Source organism: Oryctolagus cuniculus, chromosome 10 (genome assembly GCF_964237555.1).
Source record: "Oryctolagus cuniculus chromosome 10, mOryCun1.1, whole genome shotgun sequence".
Lineage (NCBI taxonomy): Eukaryota > Metazoa > Chordata > Mammalia > Lagomorpha > Leporidae > Oryctolagus > Oryctolagus cuniculus.
The window spans coordinates 109,094,888-109,119,813 of record NC_091441.1 but is presented as its reverse complement, the minus strand read 5'-3'; the positions used below and the strand labels follow the sequence as shown (position 1 = coordinate 109,119,813).

The window sequence follows — 24,926 nt, the reverse complement described above, 5'->3', positions numbered from 1 at the left end:
CCTGGGTGCCTGCATTTCCACGACATTCAGGGCGAAGGCGCAGCTGCAGGTCCCCGGAGCACACGGCACCGAGTGTGGACCCCACGCAAGGCCACACACACTCCACGCACCTGTACTCCCAACTGCAGGGGCAGCTCGGCCACCGCGGGACAAGTCGCCTCAGTCAGCCTGCTTAGGTCCTGGTCCCGCAGCACCGATGAACTCTGCACCTGCTTGTTGCATTAGGGCACAGCGACTGTTTGTCAGTCCACCTCGTCTGTAGCTCTTTATGATCTAGAAGACAGGTTTGACAATTCTCCTCTCAACCTCCTGCGGAAGAGCAGACTTGTCCCTTCCGCTCCCTGCAGCCCACCACCAGCCCGATGCCACCGGAGGCCGAATGTTCCAGGTTGCTCTCCCAGCCTGGGGCAGGCCCAGGTCCAGTGCTCTGACCCCCACAGCAGCAGGACCTAGGGGGCCAGGCAGGCACCAGCGTGCGCCAGTCAAGTGCGCACTCTGAGAGGGAGCGGCCCCTGCCACTGCGCACCCTCGGCGCCTTGCCTGCCTCCCCCAGGTCCTGGCACTAAGATTAAGCAGAATAAAATGGCAGGCGAGAGAGCCGGTCTGGAGGTGCTGCAGGGGCGGGGTCGTGGGGGATGGCAGCCTCTGGCCAACCCCCAGCACAGCCCTGTGAGAGCCAGCAGAGGGCCCAGCCTGGCCCGCATTCGGGAGCAAAGCGGCCCAACGTTAGAAGGCGGCAGGCCCTCCACTCACGGACACACTGTGACCATCAGACAAACACTGGACTCCCCTTCCAAGAGAGGACACTGCCGATTCTCTGGCCAGCAAAGCAGCACGTCGTGTCCCAGGCCAGATCCACCTCCTGCGCAGACAGGGGTCTGGGAACTTATGGAGCGAGGGGCAGAACTGGGCGAACCAGCAATGGAACGTGATAGGGGCTGGGGAGAGAGCTGGGACGGCCTCTGAGCACGCACCTTGGCACACCACGCCTGCCACACACGGTGTGTGCCAACACGCTGCTGCAGCGTCCCCCGAGGCGTGTCCTCTAATGTGACAAGGAACCAGAGAACCCTGCCTCCGTCTGGGTGGACCTGCGCACACTCGGTGCACTCTTGGCTGCAGCCAGCCCTGTCCGGTTTTATTGGGAACTTGGGAAGGACAGCTCAGATTATTATTTTTTTTTAAATTTGGCAAAAACCACCATTATGCAGTGCAAGTTACACAACCTGTCCCTCCCTCCCTCTCTCTCTAACTCTTTCAAATAAATGAATAAATCTTTAAAAAAAAAAAAATAGAGAAAGCATCACACATCCAAAAGCAGCTTATGGAAGGAGGTGGCGCCCCAAGCAGAAGATCAAGTTCAGGAGATGCTGCACGAGCAACCGGGGTTACCAGTAGGACGGACGAGCTCGCGCTCGCTGTCTCGGTGTTGCTGTCAGCCAGTCTCTGTCCAGGCTCTTCTGTGACTGCCATCAATTGGCCTGCAACATAAAGCACCCTGACAGAAGAGGCGGTCACCACGTAGCAAGCTCGATTCCCCAAGAAGACGCTGCCCTTCCAGCATGCCTCTGTGTGCACCTAACCAGTAGCCTCCAAAGCACCGGAAGCAAGAAGCCCAACTCCGAGGCAAAGCTCAAGCAGTCATCATGGGGAGATAATTCCTGTAGACCGAACCAACCAACGAGCAAGGTGTCTCTCCTAAGCTGGAGGATTCGCTGACTTTCACATTGGTGGTTCAACATTTTGGCCACAACAACATGTAGGAGACCTTGAAGAGTGCCGGTGGCACTGGGCTAGCACTCCTGTCTGCCTTAGGAAGAAGGGGTCTGGGCTGGCCCACTCCAGGAGAGGGTGACAGACACATGAGCCACCATCCAGAGCCCAGCTGAGGCCAGCGGCCCAGCAGAGCCCTGGCTGTGGTCACCGGGTATGCGGCTGCTTGGCTGTGACCCCAGCGAGTTTGTGGCCCCAGCTGCTGCCTGCGCCTTGACACACAGTGTGTGCGTCAGCAGGTCTGAGGCAACGTCTACTGACCAAGGCACGGGTGCTGCACGGCCAGCTCACGGGAGCCCACGCCCCCCCCCCTCCCTGGCCTCCGCCTCTGTGCAAAGCAGACGGAGCCTCGCCGGCTCCTCAGGGTGCTAAGGACCCAGTGTGCCACCAGGGCCACGGCGTGGTCGCCAACGACTGCCGATTCTTCTTAAGGTGCGGGTCTGAGAGAAGTAGAGACAAAGAGCGCTCTCAGCAGCGTGCCCAGCCCGCAAATGCCCCCAAAGAGCCCAGACTCAGCCAGGAGTCCAGAACTCAACCCACGGCCTCCACAGGGCGGTAGGAGCCCCACAGCCTGAGCCATCTCGGCTGCCGCCCAGGCTCTCACAAGCAGGAACCAGGGCCAGGATGGAGCCAGATAGGGCCCCAGGGGCTCTGCTACGGACAGCGGCCTCAACCACCAGGCCCAGCGGCCACCGAAGCAGCCGCTTCTCTCTGACCTTGCTCCTGGGCGTCACTGGGGGAGGGGAACGCTGGGCCTCTGCACCCAAACCACTGGGGAATGTCACTAGCACACCCCCTTGTTGCAGAGTGTGGGCACTGCGCCCCGGCACCTACCCAGCGCACAGGGAGGCCAGCGAGGCCGGGAGAGTCCAGGGGCTGATGGGGGACCCTTCAGTCAGTCGCAGGTGTAGGCAGAGGCCCAGCTTAGGGCTCGCTGCTGTCCGGGTGCTCGGAGTCTCCCTCCTGGGCCCTGGCCCTGGCCCGCACGTCCTCCTCCAGGTCACACTGGGGCACGCCGGCCCTGGAGGACCCGGTCTCTCTGTCGTCCTCTGTCCCAGGTGCACAGGGACCTGCTGGCCCTCTGGCTGGGAGACAATGACGGCCATCACCAGCCCTGCTCCCACGAGGTAGGCCCCTCTCCCAGGGACGCCCACCTTCTCCTCCCCGCCTCCCCTCCTCCTGCCCCTTCCCTGGCCCGGGCCACCGCTCTGCCTGGCACAGGCAGTGGAGTTAGGGAACCCCGGGGTGGCACACCCGTGGAGTTAGGGAACCCCGGGGTGCAGGGACCAGGAGGGTAGGGCTGGCGGTGTCGGGAGAAGGAGCCGCCAGCTCCTCCCGCAACCCGGGTCCGTGTCCGCATGCCCGAGACGCCCGCCCAGGTGGGCGCCGGTCCCGGGAAGCACCGGAGGTGGAGGGCGGCCAGGGTGCGGGCGGCTGGGCCAGGGCGGCCACCGCGCGTCTGCCGTCCAGGGAAGGCAGAGCAGGCCAGGGCCGGGAACCAGCAAGCGCCGGGCGAGGCCGGGCAGGGCAGGGCCTGGGCGCTGGGCTCAGGGCGGAGCTCCGGTCTGCGGGGGCGGAGCCCGGGGAAGGCAGAGAAGCGAGAGAGAGAGAGAGAGAGAGAGAGAGAGAGAGAGAGAGAGAGAGAGAGAGAGAGAGAGAGAAAGGGCCCCCGAGGGCAGGAGGCAGAGGAAGGGACCCCGGGCTGGGGCGTTCGGGTTCCTGGCGCCTGGAATACCTGTGGGCTGCTGAGCTGGTGGCAGCGGCTCGGACCTCAGGCTCAGCGCGCGCTGCAGGAGTGCGTGCGACGGTTGACGTCGACGTGCGCTCCAGGAGTGCGTGCGACGGTTGGCGTCGACTGGATTTCAGGGAGGCCGTTGCCTCAAGCCGTTTAAGGGCTGTTGGGAAATGGGCGTGGCCACGGGAGGGGCGTGGCCTGGGGCGAGTCCGCGGGCGGGGGCGGGGCTTCCTCTCCAGCTTTCGCAGAGGAGTGCTGTCAAGTCAGTGTCTCCGAATTCGGCAACGTGCTGCACGCGTTCACTAAGTCATGCGGTCTCTCGGGAGCTCCTACTTTGAATAGAAGCACCCATCCCGCACTTGACTGTTACCTGTGGGGAGTGGAGGAGGTCGCTGGCTCCTCCCTGTAGCTCCATCAGCACCATCTGCCCTCCTTGTTAAAGCACAGGAGGTTCCCAGCTCAGATCCCCGCACAACCTCCCTCGTGGGCTTGCGGCCTCTGTTGCGGACGTTCTCAAAAAAATCGTCAAAGTTCTGTTCAAAACGCCTGAGCTCCAGCTCGGGGATGAGACACGAGGCTCAGAGAAGCAAAGAGATTTGCCCAGAGCCACACAGCGAGTGCGCTGGCTGGAAATCCCGACTGCCTGGTTCCCAAGCCAGGGCTCACCTGCAACACCATCCTCGCCAAGGCCGTGGCTGCTGCTCCTGACTTTGAAGACCCCAGCACAGCACAGGGCCGGGGCAGCGGCACGGCACAGAGCTGAAGCTGGAGCCCAGGTCCCGAGACTGCCAGGCATGCCTCTCTAGCCACAGCATGGGGTCAGCCACTTCCAGAACTGTGCACACGCGCTGGGCCCTGCCGGTGCTCTGCGAGTAAGCCTCAAGAATACCAAAGGCAGTGACCTCACGCAGAGGGGATTCAGACCCTCGCCTGAGACAGCACTGCCACCCGCCCACACCCCAGCCGCAGCAGCAACCCAGGGACCGCTAACTAGAAACCCGGGATGCCTGTGGTGCACCGCCCAGGATGCACCTGCCCCAGGGCCCCCTTAGCAAGGTCAGACAGGCACCCTTCGCACAGACCCCAGCCTCTGGCTCCTCAGGTCCCCCTGCAGACGGGGGCTGCTTTCCTCGCATCCTCATCACCCAAGACAACGGCCAGTCCTACCCCAGCTCAGGGAAGGAGGCTGTGGGTGCTGGACCAAGCACCAGTGCCCGCTTCTGGATGTGCAATGGTGGGAACTAGGCCCACCTGAGACCACTACCCAGGGAAGGATGGAGTCAGACACATGAGGGGAGCAGAAAGGTAGGCATTTACTGTTACCCGGTCTCCGGAGCGCTGAGCAGCAGGGGGAAGCAGGCACCGCCCCCAGAGGCTCAGCTCCTTTATCCCTGCAGAGAAAGGTCCCCTCCCCCAGCCTCTCGTTGGCTGTGAAACTTGGGAGGTACAATCCCAGCCCGACACGGCACCGGAGTCAGGGTGAGGGGTGGGCACGAGGGGTGGGTGTATGCTGGGCAGACCTAGAACAGGGGTAGGGGAGTTACGTCGTCGTGGTATCATCCAGGCTCTGGGAACTGAGATGGCAGTGCACTGTGTAACGGGCGTCCACTGCTTACAGATTACAGAGCTGCCGCAGGTTACAAAGGATGCAAAGCAACCCCAGCCGTTGACCCACTTCGGGGTTTTTGTCCTACGGGGGCTTCTGTAGCTCGATGTCATTCATGGCTGCACCGCGGCTAAGCTAAGTCTTTCATGAAGAGTCACCACTGGGTTATTTCTCACACAGAGAGTCAACATGGTTTTAAATGGGTCAAAAATGAGATTCTGGGGTGTGGGAGTGAGGAGTGGCCTCCAGCCCTGCGTGCAAGGTGGGGCAGTCACACTGACAACCCACGGCTTCTGCAGACGGGAGGGAGGGGGCCGTTGAGGCCACAGAAGATCTGCCTTGTCCCTTCTTCCTCCTGGCTCTAGGGTCCCTGGGGGCTTTCTGAAGACCCCCCTCTGGCTGCGGGCACTGGCGCCTGCTCCCTGCCACCCCTTCCCCAGCTGTTGCTGTGGACCTCCAGGGTTTCCGGAATGTCCCCGTGGGTTGTGATCAGCACGAGGTAGCTAGAGAAGCATCTCCTCCCGCCGATGGGGTCCTTTGTGCTCAGTAGGATGGAGCCCCGTCCCCACTCCCGGCCCAGGCGGCCCGGAGTCTCCTCTCGGCCACCATAAGTGTGCTTTTCTGGACTTGGCACACAATGGAGTCCTACAGCACGCGCCCTGGCTTGGGGGCTGGCTCCTTTCACGTGGCATCGCTTTCAAGTTCCATCCTGCAGCAGCTCGTGTATCCTGGTTCCTTTCCATGCCCCGCGGTGCGGACATACCACGGTTTGTCCGTCCGTCCGTTTACGGACATGCGCCCTGGCCATCCAGACATTTTTTTTTTTTTTTGATAGGCAGAGTGGACAGTGAGAGAGAGAGACAGAGAGAGAAAGGTCTTCCTTTGCCGTTGGTTCACCCTCCAATGGCCGCCGCTGCAGCCGGCGCACCGCGCTGATCCGATGGCAGGAGCCAGGAGCCAGGTGCTTTTCCTGGTCTCCCATGGGGTGCAGGGCCCAAGCACCTGGGCCATCCTCCACTGCACTCCCTGGCCATAGCAGAGAGCTGGCCTGGAAGAGGGGCAACAGGGACAGAATCCGGTGCCCCGACCGGGACTAGAACCCGGTGTGCCGGCGCCGCAAGGTGGAGGATTAGCCTATTGAGCCACAGCGCCGGCTCCATCCAGACATCTTAATACATTTTTCTACTTTTAATGACATGACTATAATTCTACATAGTCACGGGTACAATGTGACATTTCAGGACACATAAATTGATCAGATCAGGATCACTGACACACCTGGTACCTCACAGAGTTATCGTTTCTTCGTGTTCAGGACATTGAAAATTTCTCTACTAGCTTTTAGGAAGTACACAATAACCGTGTCACCCACAGCTACCCTACTGTGCCAGAGGACACTGGAAGCTAGTGCTACTGGGCAGCCACACCCCTGCCCCGTGAGCCATCCCCTCTTCCAGCCCTCTGTGACACTGGAACAGACAGGGTGGTGCATGGTCGTCCACTTTGGACAGTAGCGAACCTCCTCGTTCTCTGCCAGTCATGGGACTTGGCTGAAAAAAAAAAACAAACTCAAAACGGGGTGAGTGTCGGCAAAACGTGGCCCCACTACTAGTATTTTCAAAGACTGGGCAGGGTGTACTTTGCAGGCTTGGGGCTTTGGGTGGGCATGGCATGAAGAGAGGTTTGATGCGTGCACCCATGGTCCGGCTCACCTTCGTGCACTCTAGCCTTTTCTGTGAGCAGTAGGCATTGGTTCAGAGGGACCCATGGAAAGATCTAGATGTAGCCTGCAGCTCGTGGCAAACCTCAGTCTAGAGCAGCTGGAGCCCAATCTGCAGACGTGTGACTGAGATAAAATTTGCGATGGCACTGAGTTTTGGGGCTGTCATCCAGAATGTGACAACTGCTAACCGATACATGCACCAATCTTGAAGTACTTTCAACAGGGGATCTGTACACGTTTTACATTGATCGAGGTAACTGAAGCATTTGGCATTCGTTCTGTGAATTTCCTGTGGGTATTCTTACATTTGCAGTGTATCTTTCATTCTTGAGGTCTCTGCCCCTCTGCCCGTTTTTTGCTTTGTTTCTATATTTAGGAAGGTTTGTGGTTTTGTTCTAGAGCACTTTTACTTAGGGTCATCCAAGGAAAAGCGATGGATATTTATGTAAGAAATTGGCTTGCGCCATGATGGAGCTGGAAGTCCCAATGATCTGACCCAGGAATGCTGGTGATGCGATTCAGTCTACACCCAAAGCCTGAGGATGGACCAGGAGAGCCGGCAGTGTCACCTCTAAGCCCCAGCCAAAGCCCTGAGAGCCTGCAGGGACAGGGGTGTGAGAGGCAACTGCGGAGGCCCCAGGGCCTGCAGCCTGAAGTGCGCAGGCAGGAGAAGCCGGCGTCCTTCCCAGCACAGCAAACTCACCTGTCCATCACCATTTGAGTCTATGCAGGTCTCCAAGGGCTGGATTGCGTTGGCTCATAGCTGCCAGGACTATCTTCTTCACTCGGTCTGCTGTTTCTTCTGGAAACACCCTCACAGTCACACCCAGAAGTCTCCTGGCCAGCTGGGCATCCCGCAGCCCAGCCAGAAAAGGCAGCTGGTTCAGCACCTGCACACGGTGTCCTGAAGCCTCCCCCACCCCTTTCCTGAAGGTGCCTTGCACTCGTTTGCATCATTAGGTGTGAACACTGCCTTGTGACTTTCTATTCTGCTTTCTCTTCCGAGTATTGTGCTAGCTCTATTTTGTCTGTACATCATCACATCATATTATTCCATCTTTTGCCACTTGTGTTTACGTTCTAGGTCTATAATGAAATGTACACACTACTCACTTGAAGTCCTTTTGCTAACGTTTCTCCAAAAATCTCCTGGTTGGTTTGTCCTGAGAGATTCCTTAGAAAACACTCATAAGAAGAGTAAGTGTGGCCGGCGCCGCGGCTCACTAGGCTAATCCTCCGCCTAGCGGCGCCGGCACACCGGGTTCTAGTCCCGGTTGGGGCGCCGGATTCTGTCCCGGTTGCCCCTCTTCCAGGCCAGCCCTCTGCTGTGGCCCGGGAGTGCAGTGGAGGATGGCCCAAGTGCTTGGGCCCTGCACCCCATGGGAGACCAGGAAAAGCACCTGGCTCCTGGCTCCTGCCATCGGATCAGCGCGGTGCGCCGGCCGCAGCGCGCCGGCCGCGGCAGCCATTGGAGGGTGAACCAACGGCAAAGGAAGACCTTTCTCTCTGTCTCTCTCTCTCACTGTCCACTCTGCCTGTCAAAAAATAAAAATAAATAAATAAATAAATAAATAAAAAAAAAGAAGAGTAAGTGTAAGTAAGAGAATGTGCTAGTCTAAGTACCACATTCTCGCACATGCAAACGCAGCGCGGAGCTGCTTTCCCGTGTCACTGACACCTGAAAGACAGAAAGCCCTTGGCTCGTGCTTGTGTCTCCTTGAGTGTTTTCTAAAATGCTGCTCGGTTGCCATCTTGACTCGCACTTTGAGAAACCTGATGTCCACATGGTTTTCTTTGCCAGTGCCTTTACTCTTACTGCCTGAAAAGCCAACAAAGTTCTTCTTTCTCTTCAGCCGTCAGTCACGTTACAAGGATCTACCTATCGGTGTCAGGACATCTTGGGTTAGTTCTTTTCCTCCAAGAACACAGTGGAAACTCAGGATCTTGGTGTTTTTTTGTTTGTTTTTATAGAATTTTCTATGTCTCAGTTCTACTTTGGTTTTGTCCTTGCTGGACGCCAATTATACACATGCTAGTTGCCTTTTTCCACCACTACACCCATACTTTGTGTGACCTCCCTCACTTTCATTTTCTTGGGTCCATTATTTCCACCCACCATGTCTGTTTCCACACCTTCTGTCCCATCTAGTCTCCCTTGGGGGCGTCTGAGGTCACTCTGCACTCGCTCGCTCGCTCTCTCTTCAGTTTAGTGAGCACTCACAGGCACATCTTACTTAACCATACTATGAGCTTTTGGATTCTTAATTTGTGGCCTGATTTCCTATCTGTTATTGCTTGCTTAATTCTGGTTGATGGGAGTGTTGTGCTACAATTCCTCTCTGTTGGCTTCCTACCCTGTTCCGATTTTACCTACACAGTTTCCTCATTTTTAGAAAAAGGACTTCTGTCTGAACGCTTGTGCATATCCCTTGGGTTTTTGTAGAGCAGCAGTGCAGTGGGCCTGCGGGGAAGGGAGTATTTGGTTTGGGGCTCCAGGAACGCCTCTGGCGCCGCGGAGGGAACTGCGGCTCAAGAAAGGCTCTGTCTTCTGATTCACAGCACCGGCACCTCAGCTTAGCTGCTTCCTTCTTTCCCGTCATCACCAAGCCTCCACGGTCAATCTCCCTGTGCCAAGTGCTGTCCTGTCTTCCAGAGGCACCACCCTCTGCCCCATGTGGCCCCACGGACTTCCCAAGCCCCTTCCCTTGGCTGCCAGGCGGCTCTCATGCACCGCACCTCATGTCTCCTCTCTTTCTCCACTGGGGTCAGCCTTTCACGGACACGAATGCTAGCTGCCGTCATCTGTGTCCCACCACCTCCACCACGAGGTCCACACCATGGCCTCTGTCCTGTGCAGTCCTCAGCTGGATCTGTATTCTGCACAGGGTCCCAACATCAACTCTGCTGCTCTAAGGGGCCTGCTGTGGAGTCCGGGAGCCCAGCCAGGGAGCTGAGAGAAGTCAAGTCTAAATGAGTGAGTTCCAGAAGCCACAGGAAGTGAAAATCCAGGAGACTTAGTGACAGAGTGGGCTGATTAGCCAAGAGGAGGGGTCAAGAACAACGCCAACTTTTGGGCTAAACACCTGAATGATGAAGCCATTTTTCCAATACAGGAAAGGACCTGGTTTCCTGTGCATCTGTTCATGCGTCTGGCCGTGCTGGAGATGAAACCTGGAAGCAGAGCTCTACAGATGGGAGACTGACACCAGGGACTGGGGTAAGGAACGAGAGACGAGGGCTTGGGCTTGGTCCTCTAGGCCACACGTACTTGGTCTGTGGAGCAGGCTTATCCTGCATGGAGCCTGGGAAGGGACCTGCAGGCAGGAGACCGAAGGAGCCAGGGAAACTGTTTCCCGAGGAACACATGGGCAGCCCCAACAGCAGCTCAGAGAGACGGGAAGCCAGGGCTGAGCAAGCCAGCGGAGGCGTGTGCCACAGAAGTCACGTGCAGCCCCCGGACAGAACGGTCAGTGAGCATAAGCCACCGTCTCCTAGGAGTCCCTAGGCCAAGGGTCCCCCCACTCAGGCTTCTCAATGTCAGGGGGCTGAGCAAACAGGTTTCCATGTTTTTGGTGACGACCATGATTTTCACACCCCAAGATAAAACACTGGTTTTGTTGTGATCCGACCTCTTGGCCTTCCAGTCATCGATTCATCCCTGGATACATTCTGACAAGCCCGTCCCTGTGTTGAGACCCCGCACAGACAGGTACATCAGACACAGCCCTGCCCCCAAGGAGCTCACAATCGCGGGTGGTGGGGCCACGGAACCACGGCATGAGGCGCTGACCTGGGAGCCCAGCTACCTCCAGCAGCTCCTGGACGGCAGCCTCAGTGCTTGGAAAACCAGACAGAGGCACGTATTTGAGGGACTCTCAGAAACCAGCTTACCTCTCCAGAAGGGACCGGAATGGCCGGAAAAGGGACTGCACCCAGCACATGTTTACCGGAATGGCCCGTTTCCTGATTTCAGTCTGGATGAACCAAGAATGGCTTCCAAAGAGCCAGAACGAGGGCGCCAAGCTGACCTCTCTCAATCAGCACTCACCTGCGCAGGTGGGGCGAGGCACTGCGAACCTGGGTCACTAAAACAGCCCTTTCTATCCCCCACAAGGCTCCGTCTACCAGCTTTAACTCCTTGCAGGACAGCACGGGAAACGTCAAGGCGGGATTCTCTGTAACGGAGTCTGGCCAGGAGAGGAGGAAGAGAACCAGTTAATCATGTTCCTAAGGACTCTTCCTTCTGGAAGAATCGCATTCGCCCTGCCGGCTTCTGCACATTCCACTAGCCAGTGTGGAAAGCCAGGCAGCTCTGACCTCCGGGTAAGAACCCCTCTGTCAGCATCCGGGGCGGGCCGCTCGGGTTTCTGGTGATGTTCTTCCCATAGGGGTTCCCACCTCACAGCAGCTATGCACTCTCTCCAAGTCCAAAGCAGCACCAGCACTGAGAGCTGCAGAAATCATAAATACCTTCAGGGGCCAGCGCTGTGATGCAGCAGGGTAACGCCCTGGCCTGAAGCACCAGCATCCCATATGGGCACCAGTTCTAGTCCCGACTGCTCCACTTGCAATCCAGCTCTCTGCTATGGCCTGGGAAAGCAGTAGAAGATGGCCCAAGTCCTTGGGCCCCTGCACCTGTATGTGAGACCTGGAGGAAGCTCCTGGATCCTGGCTTTAGATCGGCGAAGCAATGGTGGTTGTGGCCAACTGGGGAGTGAACCAGCAGATGGAAGACCTCTCTCTCTGCCTCTCCTCTGTGTTACTATTTCAAATAAATAATAAAAAAATTATAAATACCTTTAAAATCTTCTGTTGCTTGCTAAGACTTGAGGCGTCCCTTTAAGTCTCACAGCCACATCCTCAAGTTACACCAGGCCAGTGTCTTCCGTCAAGACAAATAACGGGAGATCTGTATCTGGCCAACAGGGAAACTTCTGGACTTTTCAAAAAAGTAAGAACCCAAGAGTTTCAAAGGGTTTATTTGATTGCTCCACATGATCACAGTCATGGTTTTACATCAGTAGAGTCTCATTACTCATAAACAAAATGCAGAGGAACACAAAAGCCCTCCTTGCCTCCCCACACTTCCACAGTGGTGCTGGGCTTTGGGGGAGCCAGGGGTCTAAGTCTTGGAACAGTCTGGGTTCAAGACCCGCTTCTAATTGTCTAAAGCACCTGGGAGGTGAATGGCAGCTCCCCAAAGGAGACACACACCGTGCAAGGTCAGTGTGACTGCGGGCGGAAGTCGCAGGAGGAGAACCCTCCTTGCCCTACGCGTCCCAGCTCCCCACCCCACATCGCTCTGATCAGCTCTGCGATGCTGCCTCGACGCTTGTTGCTCTCATCTATGCCACTCACAGAAGCACTCCTGTTCCCGGCAGGCAGGGCGATGGTGTCTCACAAGGAAATCGGTTAAGATGCATGCGTAGCTTCAGGGACAGAGCCGCCTGCGCAAGGCTGAGTCTACACCTAAGGGCGTGTTTAAATAGCTGCTGTATTTTCAAGAAAAAACAAGACGCCTCTGCTACATGCAGTGCGTGACGGAAGCATCACTCTCCACTGGATGACCCAAGACATTGTCGAGCACGGGGTGCACATCATATTAGGATGAACTTTATTTTGACAATAAAGTACAATTCATTCATACACTTAAAAAAATACAAATACATGATTTCCTTGTCGTCCCAGAAAGATGTGTGTGATGTTACCAGCTGCCTCCCCGAAGGGCCTCTGCTCCTGTCAGCAACTCTAGGTAACTGGAATAGCTTGTGCAACTCGAGGGAGGTCCCCAGTGTGTCCTGACAGTGAGGAAGGAGGACACAGACACCCTGGGAAATGCTGCCTCCCCACCCCCCCACCCCCCGGGGGGCCAGGAGCCACAGGGCCCTGAAGCTCTGGCTTGGTGCTGGCTGGGCATCTACAGACACAGCCCCGTGGACACAGCACGGGGACGCCAGCCTGCTAGAAGCTGGTGCTTCCCAAACAAGGTCTGGGCAGTCTGGTTCCCGACTCCTGCATTCAATGCTGTCCCCTGTGGAGACACTTCCCCAGGGAACAGGGGAACCTCACCCACTGGACCCAAGCACACTTTCAAGTTGGAAACCTGGGGAGAGCTGAGTGGGTTGAGAGCTCTCTCGCTCGCTCAGCCCTGCTGCCCCCAGCACAGGCTCAGGACACACCCGAGTCCTGAAGGGCACCCCTGGAGAGCGAGTGAGCCCCTCCCTAGCACGTACTGTTTGTTCTTGGTGTTCTGTTCGGCTGTTCCTTGGCGAGGCCCCTAAGCATGTACCCAGCTGCGCCTCTTTCCTGAAACAACCGTGAATCTACAGACTGGACCTGTGGTCCAGGAGAGGGTGAAGAGAAGCTTAATTGTTCAGTAGGCTACTACTCTCCTCCAGCCGTTTGTCCACCACAGTGACGCTGGGAACTTTTGCAAAGCGACAGCCCGTGGCGAGCAGGCTCACGCGACTGGTGCCGATGGCAGGCAGCATGATGCAGCTCTTCCTAGTCAGAACGTCCTTGACACTGCGAGACAGACAGTGTCTAGGGAGCTGACCCCTGCGAATTAAACCAGACACCTGCAGAGCCAGTGAAACCAGGCAGCCCCCCAGCAGCCCGCCTGGATCGACTCGGACACAATGGTGCTCGTCATCTCTCTCTTTCTGAACAGATGCCAAAGAAAAGAAACATCACACGGACGGAAGGACAAGGAGGGCAAGGTCAAGTCCGACTTGTTTGTGCAGAGGCGGAACTCCAGGTCGCTGCACTTGCTCTCTGTGCAGATGGACGCACTGCTCAGGCTGCAGATTTGCTGGTCTGGTGACGGCAAGGACGTGACAAGGAGGGGTAGGAGGAAGGAGATCTGCGAACCCCCCAGCTGGCCAGCCGGGGCGGGCTCCCCTCTCTCCTCCTGCTGTCCACTGAACACGGAGCCGTGTGGCCCACAGGCTCAGGCGGTAGCTTCACCCTTTCTGAAAGGGCGCTCCGCCCGCGCGGGGGCCGTGAGGCAGTCCTCGGGTCCCACGCTTAGGAGCACAGCACTGGTGGCTGCAGAGGCTCGAAAGGCTGAAACTACAAAGCACGGCCCGTGGGTGACTCAGGCACAGACCCAGGGGAGCGCACGGTGTCACCACAACACACAAGCGACAAGAGCACAGCTGTCATGGGATGCCCTGGCAGCTCACTGGACCATGGGCAGGCAGCGGGGGCTTCGCCTGGCGAGGGCCAGGCCCCCGGCAGCCAGGGTCACGTGGGTGGCCACGGTGAGGGCACGGGGGCTCTGCTAGCACATGGCTACATGGAATTACAATGATCACGGTACCACTCAGAGAACACGGGGAACACACACACCACCCTGGGCTGCCAGGCGCGGGCGTCAGCCCCGGGCTCCAGAGTGCTTCCTGGGGGAAGCACTCTCCAGGGCTTCTGCCCGCTGTGCTTGGAGGCGGGAGGAGCAAGGCATGGTGTTGGGGGGACGCGGATGAGGGTTTGTCACTGTCGTGTGGGAGATGAATCCTTCTGCCGTGGATGGGGGCCCCTCCCAGAGGACTCTGCATGAGTGTGCATTAAATCAGATGCATAGAAAGGAAAGATGGATCATGGAAATTCACAGTTATTGCAGCCATTAAAGTGTCTAAGATTCTGTGTAACCAATATCCTAAGACAACCGGCTCTTAACTAGTTGTCCTGAGTTGCTACTGTAGAGTTTACTGCATTTTATCTACTTGCTTACCTGAAATAACAGAGCAGTTATAATACTGATTACTTATGATAGTATTCTGTTAATAAAATAAGGATTTATACAAAGCAATATTGGACTTTTTAAACAGTTAGATGCTATGTTACTTGGCACAGTTAGTAATAATGATTGTGTAAAGACTTCAGCCAGTCCTAGAGGGACTTCTCTTCTCTGTATGAAAATATGGAAGTGTCTGAATTTGTTCCTAGCATTTAAGTTTTTGGTCTACTCTCTCACACATTCATCTAGGGTTCTGTCTTTCTACCAGGTAAGTGGAGTTCCTTGTGAGGTCTCTATTGCTAATTTTGTGGACTGAAACGCTTGCCTTTCACACACAAATACTACCTATACAGTGTATATATATATATTTATATATATTTATATATTTATATATTTATATTATATAAAGTTTACTTACGTATTTTCATCAACCATATCAGGTCTACTTAATTTTTTGCCCATTGTCAATAAAAGAGCATTAATGCAGCAAGTTTTTGGGGTTTTGTTTTGTCTCTGGTTTTTTAGGATCTCGTTTCTTCTTTTCCTAGGTTGGGTTTTCATATGCGCGGACAGAGGGGCGCAGAGAGCTGAGCTGGGTGGGCTGGGAGCCAGTTCAACATCTACTTGGCTGGTGGCACCGTTTCAAGGCTGACGGTTGGTGGCTGAGACGCAACCTTTGGACAGAGGGGGGCGGAGCCCAGGGTGCCAATGCTAAATGAAATCAGGACCTCTGTTCCGTGAAACGGGAGCCCTGCAGGCCCACAGGGGCCCATCCAGCTGTGGGGCAGAGGGAAAAGAGAGAGACAAAAGTGCCCTGGGTCTGGTCTGAGGCTTGCAGCCCCTGGACGTGCCCCTGTGTGGTGTGCGGTTGTTTGGGGGAGTCGGGGTCCCCTGCCCAGGCTGTCTACACAATTGTGCTGATGCCACTGGGTTTGGCCTTGCTGCTGGTGGGGGGTGGCGGGGCAGGGGGCTGCCCGTGGTGGTGCCCAGTGTGCCCCGCGTGGGCTGAGGGCAGCGGTGGGTGGCCATGAGCATGAGCCCCATAGGATGGGTACCCGCCGTGGGGGCCGTGGTGGTACTGGTGGGTGTGCTGGATGTGCTGAGGAGGGTGGTAGTGGTGGTGGTGGTGGTAGGGGGGTGGATTCTGCTGCATGTGGCAGTACTGGGCATGGTGCCCGTGCACCTGGGCCTGCGGCAGGCCCTCTGTGGGCCCCGGGTGATGGCCAGCCGAGGAGTGCTGAGGGTGGGGCAGGATTGGTGGGTGGGGGGGCGGTGGGGGTGGGACTGAGGGTGGGTGGGCCTGGGGAGGGGGCTTCCCTCTCTTACTCCCAAATAAGGAGCCCAGGAGGGAGGATGAATGAGGCATAGGCTGGTGTGGGCGAGATGGACACTCTCGTGTTGATGTAGCTCTCCGGCGCATGTGAGGACTGCTAATGATGGAGCCCTAAAAAGGAAATTCATAGAAACCATAATTAAAAGATCTTAAAGCACGCATGTCAGAATGATTCTTTCTTTAATGTAGAAATTCACCCACTGACTGCTAAGCCTTCGTTCAGCTCGCTGGCCACAGGAGGAGGGCTGGGGAGGCAGAACTCGGGCCCCTGCCTCCTGGCATGGTACTACGCAGGACGGCTGGGGGGGCAGCTGGACCCTGACAAAAGTGAGGGGAGGGGAGGGCGGGACGGACCCCATGTGACTTCCGCTCTTTCTGACGGACACTTTGGAGCTGGGCGCGTGCCGGAAGCCTCAGAGCACAGAGACTGGGTGGGTGTCTGAGCTGTGTGTGCTGAGTGGGTGCTCACATGGTGCCCTACCCTCTCCTGGCAGCTCTCGACTGGACAGGGGCACTGGTCCTGCCCGGGGACGTTGGCAGGGCTCTGGGCAGGAGGTGACAGGGACAGGTGCAACTTCCAAGGCTGCTTTGGGGATGTGGGCTGCCTAGGCACGTCACTGCGGCTGCCTACAGCAAACCAAACAGGGAGAAGCAGGAAACAGAGACTGGTCTGCAAGCCGAGGTGGAGATGTGGACAGTGACACAGAGATGGCCGGAGGTGAACGGTCTCGTGAACTCCACACTGACAAGTTCTTTCTCTAAGACGCTCCTCCTCCCAGGAGCTGAGCTATTCCACGGGGTCCTGACTGCAGACACACAGCAATGGAGACTCCGAGGAGGGAGCGATGGGGATGTGGAGCGCGGAGGGAGGAGTTGGGCGGAAACATCCAACAGCAAAAGCGGCGGTGAGGGGGGCAGTGGCCGGCGCCTTACCCCGCTGAGCGGTGGTAGCCGCGGCAGAGCCCCCGGTGGCTGCGGATGGTTAACCATGCTAGGGGAGCACAAGGGACACGGGGGAAGCAGGAACTCAAACACAAGATCCGGAACCACCCTCCCCCACACTGTTCAGCCTGGAACAAGCAGTGCGAGGCATGGATGCTGCTGGCATGCACCGGCCGAGGCGGGCGGGGCGGGGCGGGGTGTGTCTGCGTCTCTGTGCGGTGGGGGACGAAGAGCCAAAACGACAAAGACCACAGACAGAAACCCAGGAGTGGGGAGGCGACACAGGACAGCCAGCTGGACGGAGGCGCTTCCTACTTACTTCCACATTGCTCTCTAGCGATCCCGCACTGCTGCGACGCCCTCGCTTCCCTGCCCAGAACATGCAATACCAGAGGTTAGACACGGACACCAGGCCTGGGGCGCTGCCTGCCTGTCTGGCACTGCCACCGCGGCGGAGCCCGCACGGCTGCCCAGAGCAAGTGCAGGTTCAGGGGCCCACCTGCCCGCAAGCACCCAGTACAAGGGGCAGAGGAGGGGCTCCGTGGGGAAGCCGCAGAAGCACACTAGCCAGATTGCTTTTTCCAAGTGGAGCTTTAAAAAGCAAGAAAAAAAAAAAAAAAGAAAAAGAAAAATTTAAACTAGCCCAGAACTTGACACCCTCCTCTTGGAGCAGCAGTCTGTGGGGAGGGGCCTTGGGGCTGTGGCATGGGTACAGGTGGGCCTGGTGCCCCCGACTCCAGTCTGTCCTCCCCAGACTACAGGCTGGCCTCGGCCGTCTGCTGATGGGGCAGTGGCCGAGGGCAGCATGGCGACAGTGACTGTGCGATCCATCCTCTCAGCCCCGACTTCCCGCAGATTTCATATATATGTATATATACACGCACACACACGTATGTACACACATGCATACACATGTATAACACATGAACCCACACGTATGTACACAGTATATGTGTACACACAGGCACATATATGTATACACACATATATACGTGCACACATATATGTATATACACGCACACACATATACATATATACACACACGTGTGTGTATACACGTGCACACACACATATACATATATTCCTCTCCCCTTTCGCGGCAGGACAGGGATCAATGGTTAAGAAAGCACATCTGGGTCCCCTCTTCCTTCTGGGGGCTTATTCTGGTTTGTGCGGTGACTGTGGCCAGGGTGAGGAGGCAGAGCCGGGTGCTGAGGCGAACCCTTCCTCCCTGCCCTGGCCCTGGTCCCAACCTCTCCTCTGCCAGCACTGCTGCCGGATGCTGCACGGCCTCCCTGAGGCCAGCAGGCCTCTTCTGTCTTCTTCACCAGGCCCTGGCCCCTGGCGCAGCGGGCACGCAGTGTGTGTACGCTAAGTAACGGAAGGCTGAGTCTTTGTTTTGGCTTGGGGTGCACATGGCGCATCCTGGCCTCCACCAGTCCTTTGGAGGACTTCCCTGTGGGTCTATGCAGGACGCGGTACCTGGCGCACAGTGGGTGCCCAGCCTCAGCAGCAGCTCTGGGGTAAGGACAGGAAGCGCAGAGCGTCTTCCCATTGCACTTTCTGTGAGCTCCCACGGCACAGCACCAGGACAGAGTCCAGCAGCACACTGCGCTCATCAGTGTCACCCTGTCCACGTCAGTGAAGAATGAAGCCGTAACTCCGAGGCTGGTCCAACGTCCACGGGGAAGGTTCACGCCCCAGCCTGCCTGTCCACCCTTGAGGCTGATAGTACAGCTGCACTGGCTTCTGAGCTGCAGCCAAGGCCAGGTTAGACCGCCCGGCCTGGAAGATGGAAGAGGCCGCTCCTCCTGTTCACACCGTGGGGAGCTGCACGTACTGGGAGAAGGGCACGTCTGTGAGTCCCCAGGCCTCGCCGTGCTCATCCTAGTGTGCTGGCCAGTGCCCAGGACAGGACTCGGTCCTGGGCCTAGCACGCAGACTCAGGGCTGTCTGCTCCCTTTGCTTTGCCTGCTGACCCCCACACTCCGGTTCCAGGCAGAAGCCAGGTCAACAGAGGTTGCGCTGGAGTCTGGCCTGTGTGAGGCGGTCCTCAGGTCCCCTGGCCTGTGTGAGACACTGCAGATTAGGGGAAAGCATGTCCCCCTGGGAGGACCAAAGGGGTCTCTGGCCCTTGTTTCCAGTCAGAAGGGGAGGGTCACGTGCCCTCATCTGCTACTGGATCCAGAAGACGGGCAGGCCTTTCTTCCCTCCTAGCAACACGAGGATGCCCGCGGAGCTGGAGTCCAGCCTCCCAGGAGGAGACTCCTCAGCAGGGATGTGGCCACCCGGCAGTTCTTTGACACTTCGCCTCAGCTTCCCCATTTGTGACACGCAAAGACACCCCACCACCACCCGACGCCCCGCCTTGGATGCTCTGAGCACCAGACACCCCCAGCGCTGCAGAGCCACCCGGGAATGTGGAGAGCTACAGGCCCGCTGTCCCTGGGGTTTGAAGTCTGCTCTCCAGCCCCTGTAAGGCCTGTGGAGCCTCCCCCGCTGACAAACAAGGGCCAAGGATGGCCTCTCTGCCAGTGTCCTGCAGCCCATTCCAGCTACTCTGCTTCCGCTGCGGGGCTGGGAGCCAGGCTTGGGCAACTGGTGCTGTCCTGACCTGAACTTGAGACCCCTGCTCCTCCTCCTCCTGCCCCACGTGGGCTTACGGAGGCGGCTCTGGATGGGGTTGTCGGAGTGAAGTGCGACGTCTCAGGACCGTCTCTTCCATTTCAGAGCTAAGCAAGGATGTAGGGAGACCCTTGGGGCTCTCTCCAAACTCAAGTCCCAGGACACTCCACTCAGAGGCACAGCCACAGCACACCTGCCCATGGCAAACCTGTGCCAGACATCCCATGCACACTTGCAGGCAGTCTCCAGTACTCACTCAAACCTACGTGCCAATGGGGGAAGCGACCACCCACGTGCACACTGGCCTGTCCCACCCTCCTCCCAAGTGGTGCTACTTTCAGATGCCCCCCACCCTAACTTTGATCCTAAAGGACCTTGGGTGAACCCACTCCAGCAGCGCCCCTCCTGGAGTCAGATCAGGCCTGCAGGACTCCCAACACGGTTCTTCTCAGCATGGCTGCTTCCTCTGTAGCAGACTGGGCTGGGGGCGGGGCCTCCCCCGCTATACAGGGTCCGAGCAGTGCTAGGCTGGGCGGGTGATCTCGCTCCGTTACAATGGCCACAACACAGACAGCAATGCACACCTGTCCGGCACTGACTGTGCACTGTGTGACTCCTCACCGCAGCTGGACAAACTGAGGTCCAGAGACTGACCATGGCCAGGCACTGACAGAGTGGCAGGTGAGCAGAGAGATGAGTCAGGTCCTCTGCCTCTGGAATGGGTGACTGTGTCAGGGCCCCGCTGGACTTGGCATGGAGGGGGTGATGGAGCCAGGCAATCGACAGCACGGCCCCTCCTTGGACCCCAGGCTGCGTCTTCCATCTGCCAGGAGCGCTGGTCACTGCCACCAACTCTCCCGGATGAGGCTGCCCTGCTGCAGGACGCGGGCAGGTGACAGGTACCTCCCGGAGCAGGTCCTGGAAGCCTGGAAAACGTCCTCTCGGCAGTGGGCAGGTCAGCTGAGAGGCCAGGATGTCGTGGGGTCCTCAGAGAGTGTCCACCATGATGTCACCCATGTGGGCAGGTCCAAGGCCTGTCACCGCTGTTCGCTTAACGTTTGCCAGGTCTTGATCTTGGGCACGCAAGGCCCTCATGCCGCTGGACTGAACACAGGACGGAGTCCCAGCTGGAGGAAGACTAAGGCCACGGAACTCAGTGTGCAGAGCCGAGGCCCCTTCCTTCTATCTCTTAGAACGCCAGAGGCTCCTGGGGCACGTGCAGATAGGCTTCCTTCCGGGCCATCAAACTGTGGGCACCTTTTGTTCCCCAGGTTCATGCTGGGCCAAGGCCACGTCCAAGGTGGATCATCTCCTAGACGGAGCTGTGACCGCCAATCAGTGGCGGCTCCTTCCTGTGCGCCCTGCTCTGGGAGGACAGTGCCAGAGGGCCCGGCTCTTTTCAGCAAGCTCACCCTGCCTCCGTCTCAGACACAATGCTGCAGGGGCCTCAGTGTGTGAGGCGGCATCACGCCAGCCCCGGGGAGCTCACGGCTTAGAGCCAGGCCAGAGCAGGTGGCCTCTGGCTCAAACAGCCCCCTCCCCTAAGCCCTGGGTGCACGGAGCTCCCTAGGAGCTGTTTGTGGGTTTCCTCCTTCACTGTAAGTGCAGAGTAACTTGACCCTTGGAGGCCTCAGCTGAGAATCCACAAATACAGTGCCAGAGTGACAATAAACGTTAAGTGTCCGCTGCTTGGAGCGCTGCTCCTCACATGGACGTGGGCCTGGATATGTGGCTCTGTCCGGTCCTCTAGTCTGCCAGATGGTGGACAGGCACAGGCCCGACCAATGGACCTGGCACAGCTGAGGCTGCCCGTAAGACCCTCAGCTCTGACAAAGTCACTGCTACCAAAGCAGGGTGGGGCAGACTGGGCGCTTGGGGCACCCAGTGGCTCAGGAAAGGGAGAGGACAGAGTCAGCCACACTGCACAAACTCAGAGTCCCGGGGCCCACAGCCTGCAGGAGCCCAAAGCCGGACCAACCAGGCCGCCAGAAAACCAGTACTTTTCAGCCAGGGATGATCTTGCTCCCCAGAAGACACCGGGTGATTCCCGGGACATTCGTGATTGTCACGAGGTGGTACTGCCACCCAGTGGTCAGGGCCAGGAATGCTGCTCAACCCCCCGCGAGGCCCAGCACAGCCCCCGTGGCCAGGAGTGACGCGGCCCAAATCGTCAGCAGCGCCAGCCTAAGAAGCCCTGGCTTCCACCCTCCGGCTGGCAATGATTTCTGATTTTTACAATGGAAAAAATCAAAATCATGACAAAACAAAAGAAAAACAAACTCCAACTCAAGGGGGAAAAAAAAGAGAGTAAAACACTTCCGAGGAATGAATAAGCTGACGAGAAGCAGTGTTGCTGGCAGAGCAGGAATGGGGTGGGGTCCTGAGCAGGCTGTCTCGGGGGCTCAGACCTGCCCACGGGTTGGGGCCGGAGGCAAGGTGGGCAAGCCCCTAGGAAGAGAGGGGGCCGGTCTCCACATCCAAGGGTCTCCTCAAAAAAACAAGGGTTAGGCCAGGCTCCCGGCCTGCTCAGATACGCCTGTGAGCACCAGTGCAAGCAGTCTTGGACTTCCTCCCGCCAGAAGCTGACTGGCCACAGATTCGCAGGGGCTGGGCACCCACCCTGCACCCTCAGCTCCTCCAGAAGCCCCGCAGGCCAAGCCGACTGCAGCCGCACTCACAGGGGCCTGCTGGGGTCCGGCCGCCCGCCCTCCGCTCGGGGCCGGGACAAGGCTGCTCGCAGAAGCTCCTGCTCCCCGCTGCTCGAGGGCAGCCCTCACCCTCCAGAAGTCAGGGGGGTAAGGAGAGGCGCTGCTTGCTTGCGGGTCAAGTGGCTGGCAGCAAATGAAACACACGGAGAAACAAAACGAGAACAACTACAGCGTCCACCAGGCCTTTCTCCCCAGACACTCCAGAGCCGGCCCGGGCCAAAGTGGCCGTCACTGTGGCTGCCCCGAGGCCCAGGTTTCCAGGAAAGGAGGCTCCTGCAGGGCAAGCAAGACTGGGAAGGCAGGCAGGGGGTCTGCAGGCTCCTCTGAGGAGCCAGTCACTCCCACTCATCAGCATAAACACAGGGACGCGCAGCACAGAGAGCACGGGACATGCCGCCTGGCTCGCTCAGAGTCAGTCACTTTCAGAAAATAAATACGCGAATAAACAAAACCCCTGGAAGAAGGAAACAGGGGGCAGCTTCCCTAGCCTTTCCGCACAGGCTGCCTCTCCTTTGGACAATCTGGTCCTGGGTCCCTGTCTTTCGGGGACACCCTTCCTCTGGCTTGGAAGAGTCACGGGAACCCCAACAGTGCTCTGACTGCGCCCTCCACCAGTGGCCGCTACGGCAGGCTCCTCCTGGCACGTGATGCGTGCCCTGGCTACAGACGCCCGGGCTCAGTCTGGCCCGCGTCGGGCAGGGAAGGTCTTGGCCGAGCTCTTACCCGCTTCGGAGAGGTCCCTCAGGGAGCTGCTGAGGGCGCTGCGCTTGAGGCCCTCGCCGCTGGTGTAGCTGTCGTCCAGGCAGGCCCGGCCCAGCGTCCCGTTGCCGGACTCCTTCTTGAGGCTGGAGCACTGGGACATGCTGGGCCGTACGACGCCCTTCTGCTTCTCGAGCTCCGCTGCAAGAGAGGGCGCCAGTGTGGTGAGAGGGGTGCGGACTACGGCAGGAGGCCTCAGGGTGGGCGGTGGTGGCAAAGCCGCGGAGGGCACGATCCTCGGCTGGGAATGGGCCCCGTGCTGCACACCAGGGAAGAGGAAGGGTTGTCTCTGGGAAGCAGGGCGTGAGATCCACCCTGGACACAAGAGAGCAGAGAGACTGCCAGGCAGGAGGCTGGAGAGGCCACAGTGCCTTGTGATCTGTAGCAAAGATACTTTCCAGCTTTAGGGGCAAACGAGGAGCCAAAGTCTCGGCTGAGTCTGGGAGGCAGGCAAGGGCTAGCCAGGCCCTTCCCCAGAGCGGGCAGAGGTGGGGACACCAAGGAACCCCCAGTGAGGGTAAGACCTAGAACCAGAGGATAGCCTCAGCTCCGGCCCTGTTCACCAGCTGGGACAAACATGAGGATGGCTGAACAATAATCATGCCGAAGTGCAGAGCCCAGCTCCAGTCAGCTGCAGAACCCTGGAAGGTCTTGTCCATGAGGAGGGGCCCTCCCCAGGTCTTCCAAATGAGCTCCAACAGGCAGGACACGGCCTGGGCCTCTGAGGTGCTGGCTCTGCCTCCCTGAGGCCCTCTGTGCCTCCTTCCATGGCCTGGGCACATGGGCATCTTGTTCCTGTGGGTGCAGGAGAGGCCCTGACCTCATCAACCACCGACCACTGCTGTAGCCATGAGCTATGGCAGCAGGCGGCTCCGCCTAGCAATGCTAAGCACCCCGGGTGCCGGCCCATCCTGGCCCGCAGCACTGGGACTTACATTCTATCCTGTGCTTCTCCATCTCCTGTACTTCTGCGATGGACTCCCGCAGGTCATCAGTGAACTTCTTCCTGTCTTGAGGATTGGGAGCGTTGAAGTTTATCAACACTTTGATGTCTGCTCCAGGGACAGCTGACGTAAGCCGGATGCCATTGGGGTAGTCTGCAAAGGGCAAGGAGGGGCAGAGAGCCAGCGGTGTAGGCGGGTCCTCTGCAGACCCCTCAGGTCAGAGCAAACAAGGAGAGGGCTGAGTCTGGGCAGCCAGGCTCTTGGCAGCGGCAAACTGGAGGGAACACAAAATGCACTCCTCACCCCACAGGGGTCCGTGTCGTCCCACAACCCAGCCTGAGCAGCATGGACACCAGGCCCTTTGCTTCAAGGCCCTGGGTCACTCTGCCAGTTCCACAGGAGGACAGATGTGGCACCCTGAGCTGGGTGGGAGGACCTTACACAGCCACCTTGCACCTTTCTGAACAACAGATGGTCTCTCTCTGACCCCTCCCACGGGATATAACTGGGGCACCCCACAACCAAAGCACCCTCCCTATCCAGGCTCACTTCATGCCACTCCCAAGGCTTTGGGGTCTCCGGGGCATTGATTCCCCAGCAGCATGGCTAAACCAACTCCAACTGTGCCCGACCAGGGGGGCTGCGGGCACCTGCAGAGGGCAGTGAGTGTCTGAGCACATGCAGCCACTGCGGACACAGACCCCGGAGCCTGGTGCTGCCACACCTTCCCCTGTGCCCAGAGAAGCCCCGACAGCTCCGTGTGATTGAAGGTCTCAGCATCAGCACCACAACTTTGCACACAGCACAAACCACAGCAAACTTAACTGAGCTGGGATCGTCCCTCAGGCCGCCAGTCTGCAACCTGGTGTGTGAAGCACTTTCCCATAGATACTGCAGAGCGGGGTGGGAAGGGGAAATGGGCTCTCGCCACTCCTGGTGTTCAGGATTTCAGGTGCAGACCCCAGCACGGCCTCTGCCTGAGGACTCGCCTATGGTCTCAGCCTATTCCTGAGCTTCGTGGCCACAATCTCACTCAACTC

General features: G+C 58.1%; 2 protein-coding genes and 1 long non-coding RNA gene across 19 annotated transcripts in view; 1 reads left to right on the top strand and 2 right to left on the bottom strand.

The window, feature by feature from the left end:
* Nucleotides 1–4,443, bottom strand: part of LOC103349190 (serine/threonine-protein kinase MARK2) — a 94,283-nt gene extending 89,840 nt beyond the window's left edge. Inside the window, exons 1-4 of one of the 3 annotated variants that reach the window (XM_070049996.1) lie at nt 3,509–4,443; nt 2,608–2,858; nt 1,393–1,481; nt 111–273 (exon numbers count right to left, since the gene is read on the bottom strand). The gene's annotated coding sequence lies outside the window, so the exon portion shown is untranslated. The remainder of the gene's footprint in view (nt 1–110; nt 274–1,392; nt 1,482–2,607; nt 2,859–3,508) is intronic. The other 2 variants (XM_070049995.1, XM_070049997.1) reach the window with 2 other exon arrangements.
* LOC138843987 (uncharacterized) lies at nt 3,680–15,303 on the top strand. The gene is made up of 2 exons (XR_011379278.1): nt 3,680–4,813; nt 9,951–15,303. It is a non-coding gene; the product is annotated as an uncharacterized lncRNA (long non-coding RNA).
* The window catches only part of IQSEC1 (IQ motif and Sec7 domain ArfGEF 1), a 296,844-nt gene continuing 284,352 nt past the window's right edge, over nt 12,435–24,926 (bottom strand). For 9 of the 15 annotated variants that reach the window (XM_051852615.2, XM_051852616.2, XM_051852620.2 and 6 more), the window contains 4 exons: nt 23,878–24,039; nt 22,907–23,083; nt 17,170–17,219; nt 12,435–16,019 (listed from right to left, as the gene is read on the bottom strand). In XM_051852615.2, the coding sequence (XP_051708575.1) occupies nt 15,480–16,019; nt 17,170–17,219; nt 22,907–23,083; nt 23,878–24,039 (929 nt within the window). In that variant the 3' untranslated portion in view covers nt 12,435–15,479. Of the gene's footprint in view, nt 16,900–17,169; nt 17,220–22,906; nt 23,084–23,877; nt 24,040–24,926 lie in introns of all 15 variants that reach the window. The other 6 variants (XM_051852622.2, XM_017343696.3, XM_002713127.5 and 3 more) reach the window with 4 other exon arrangements.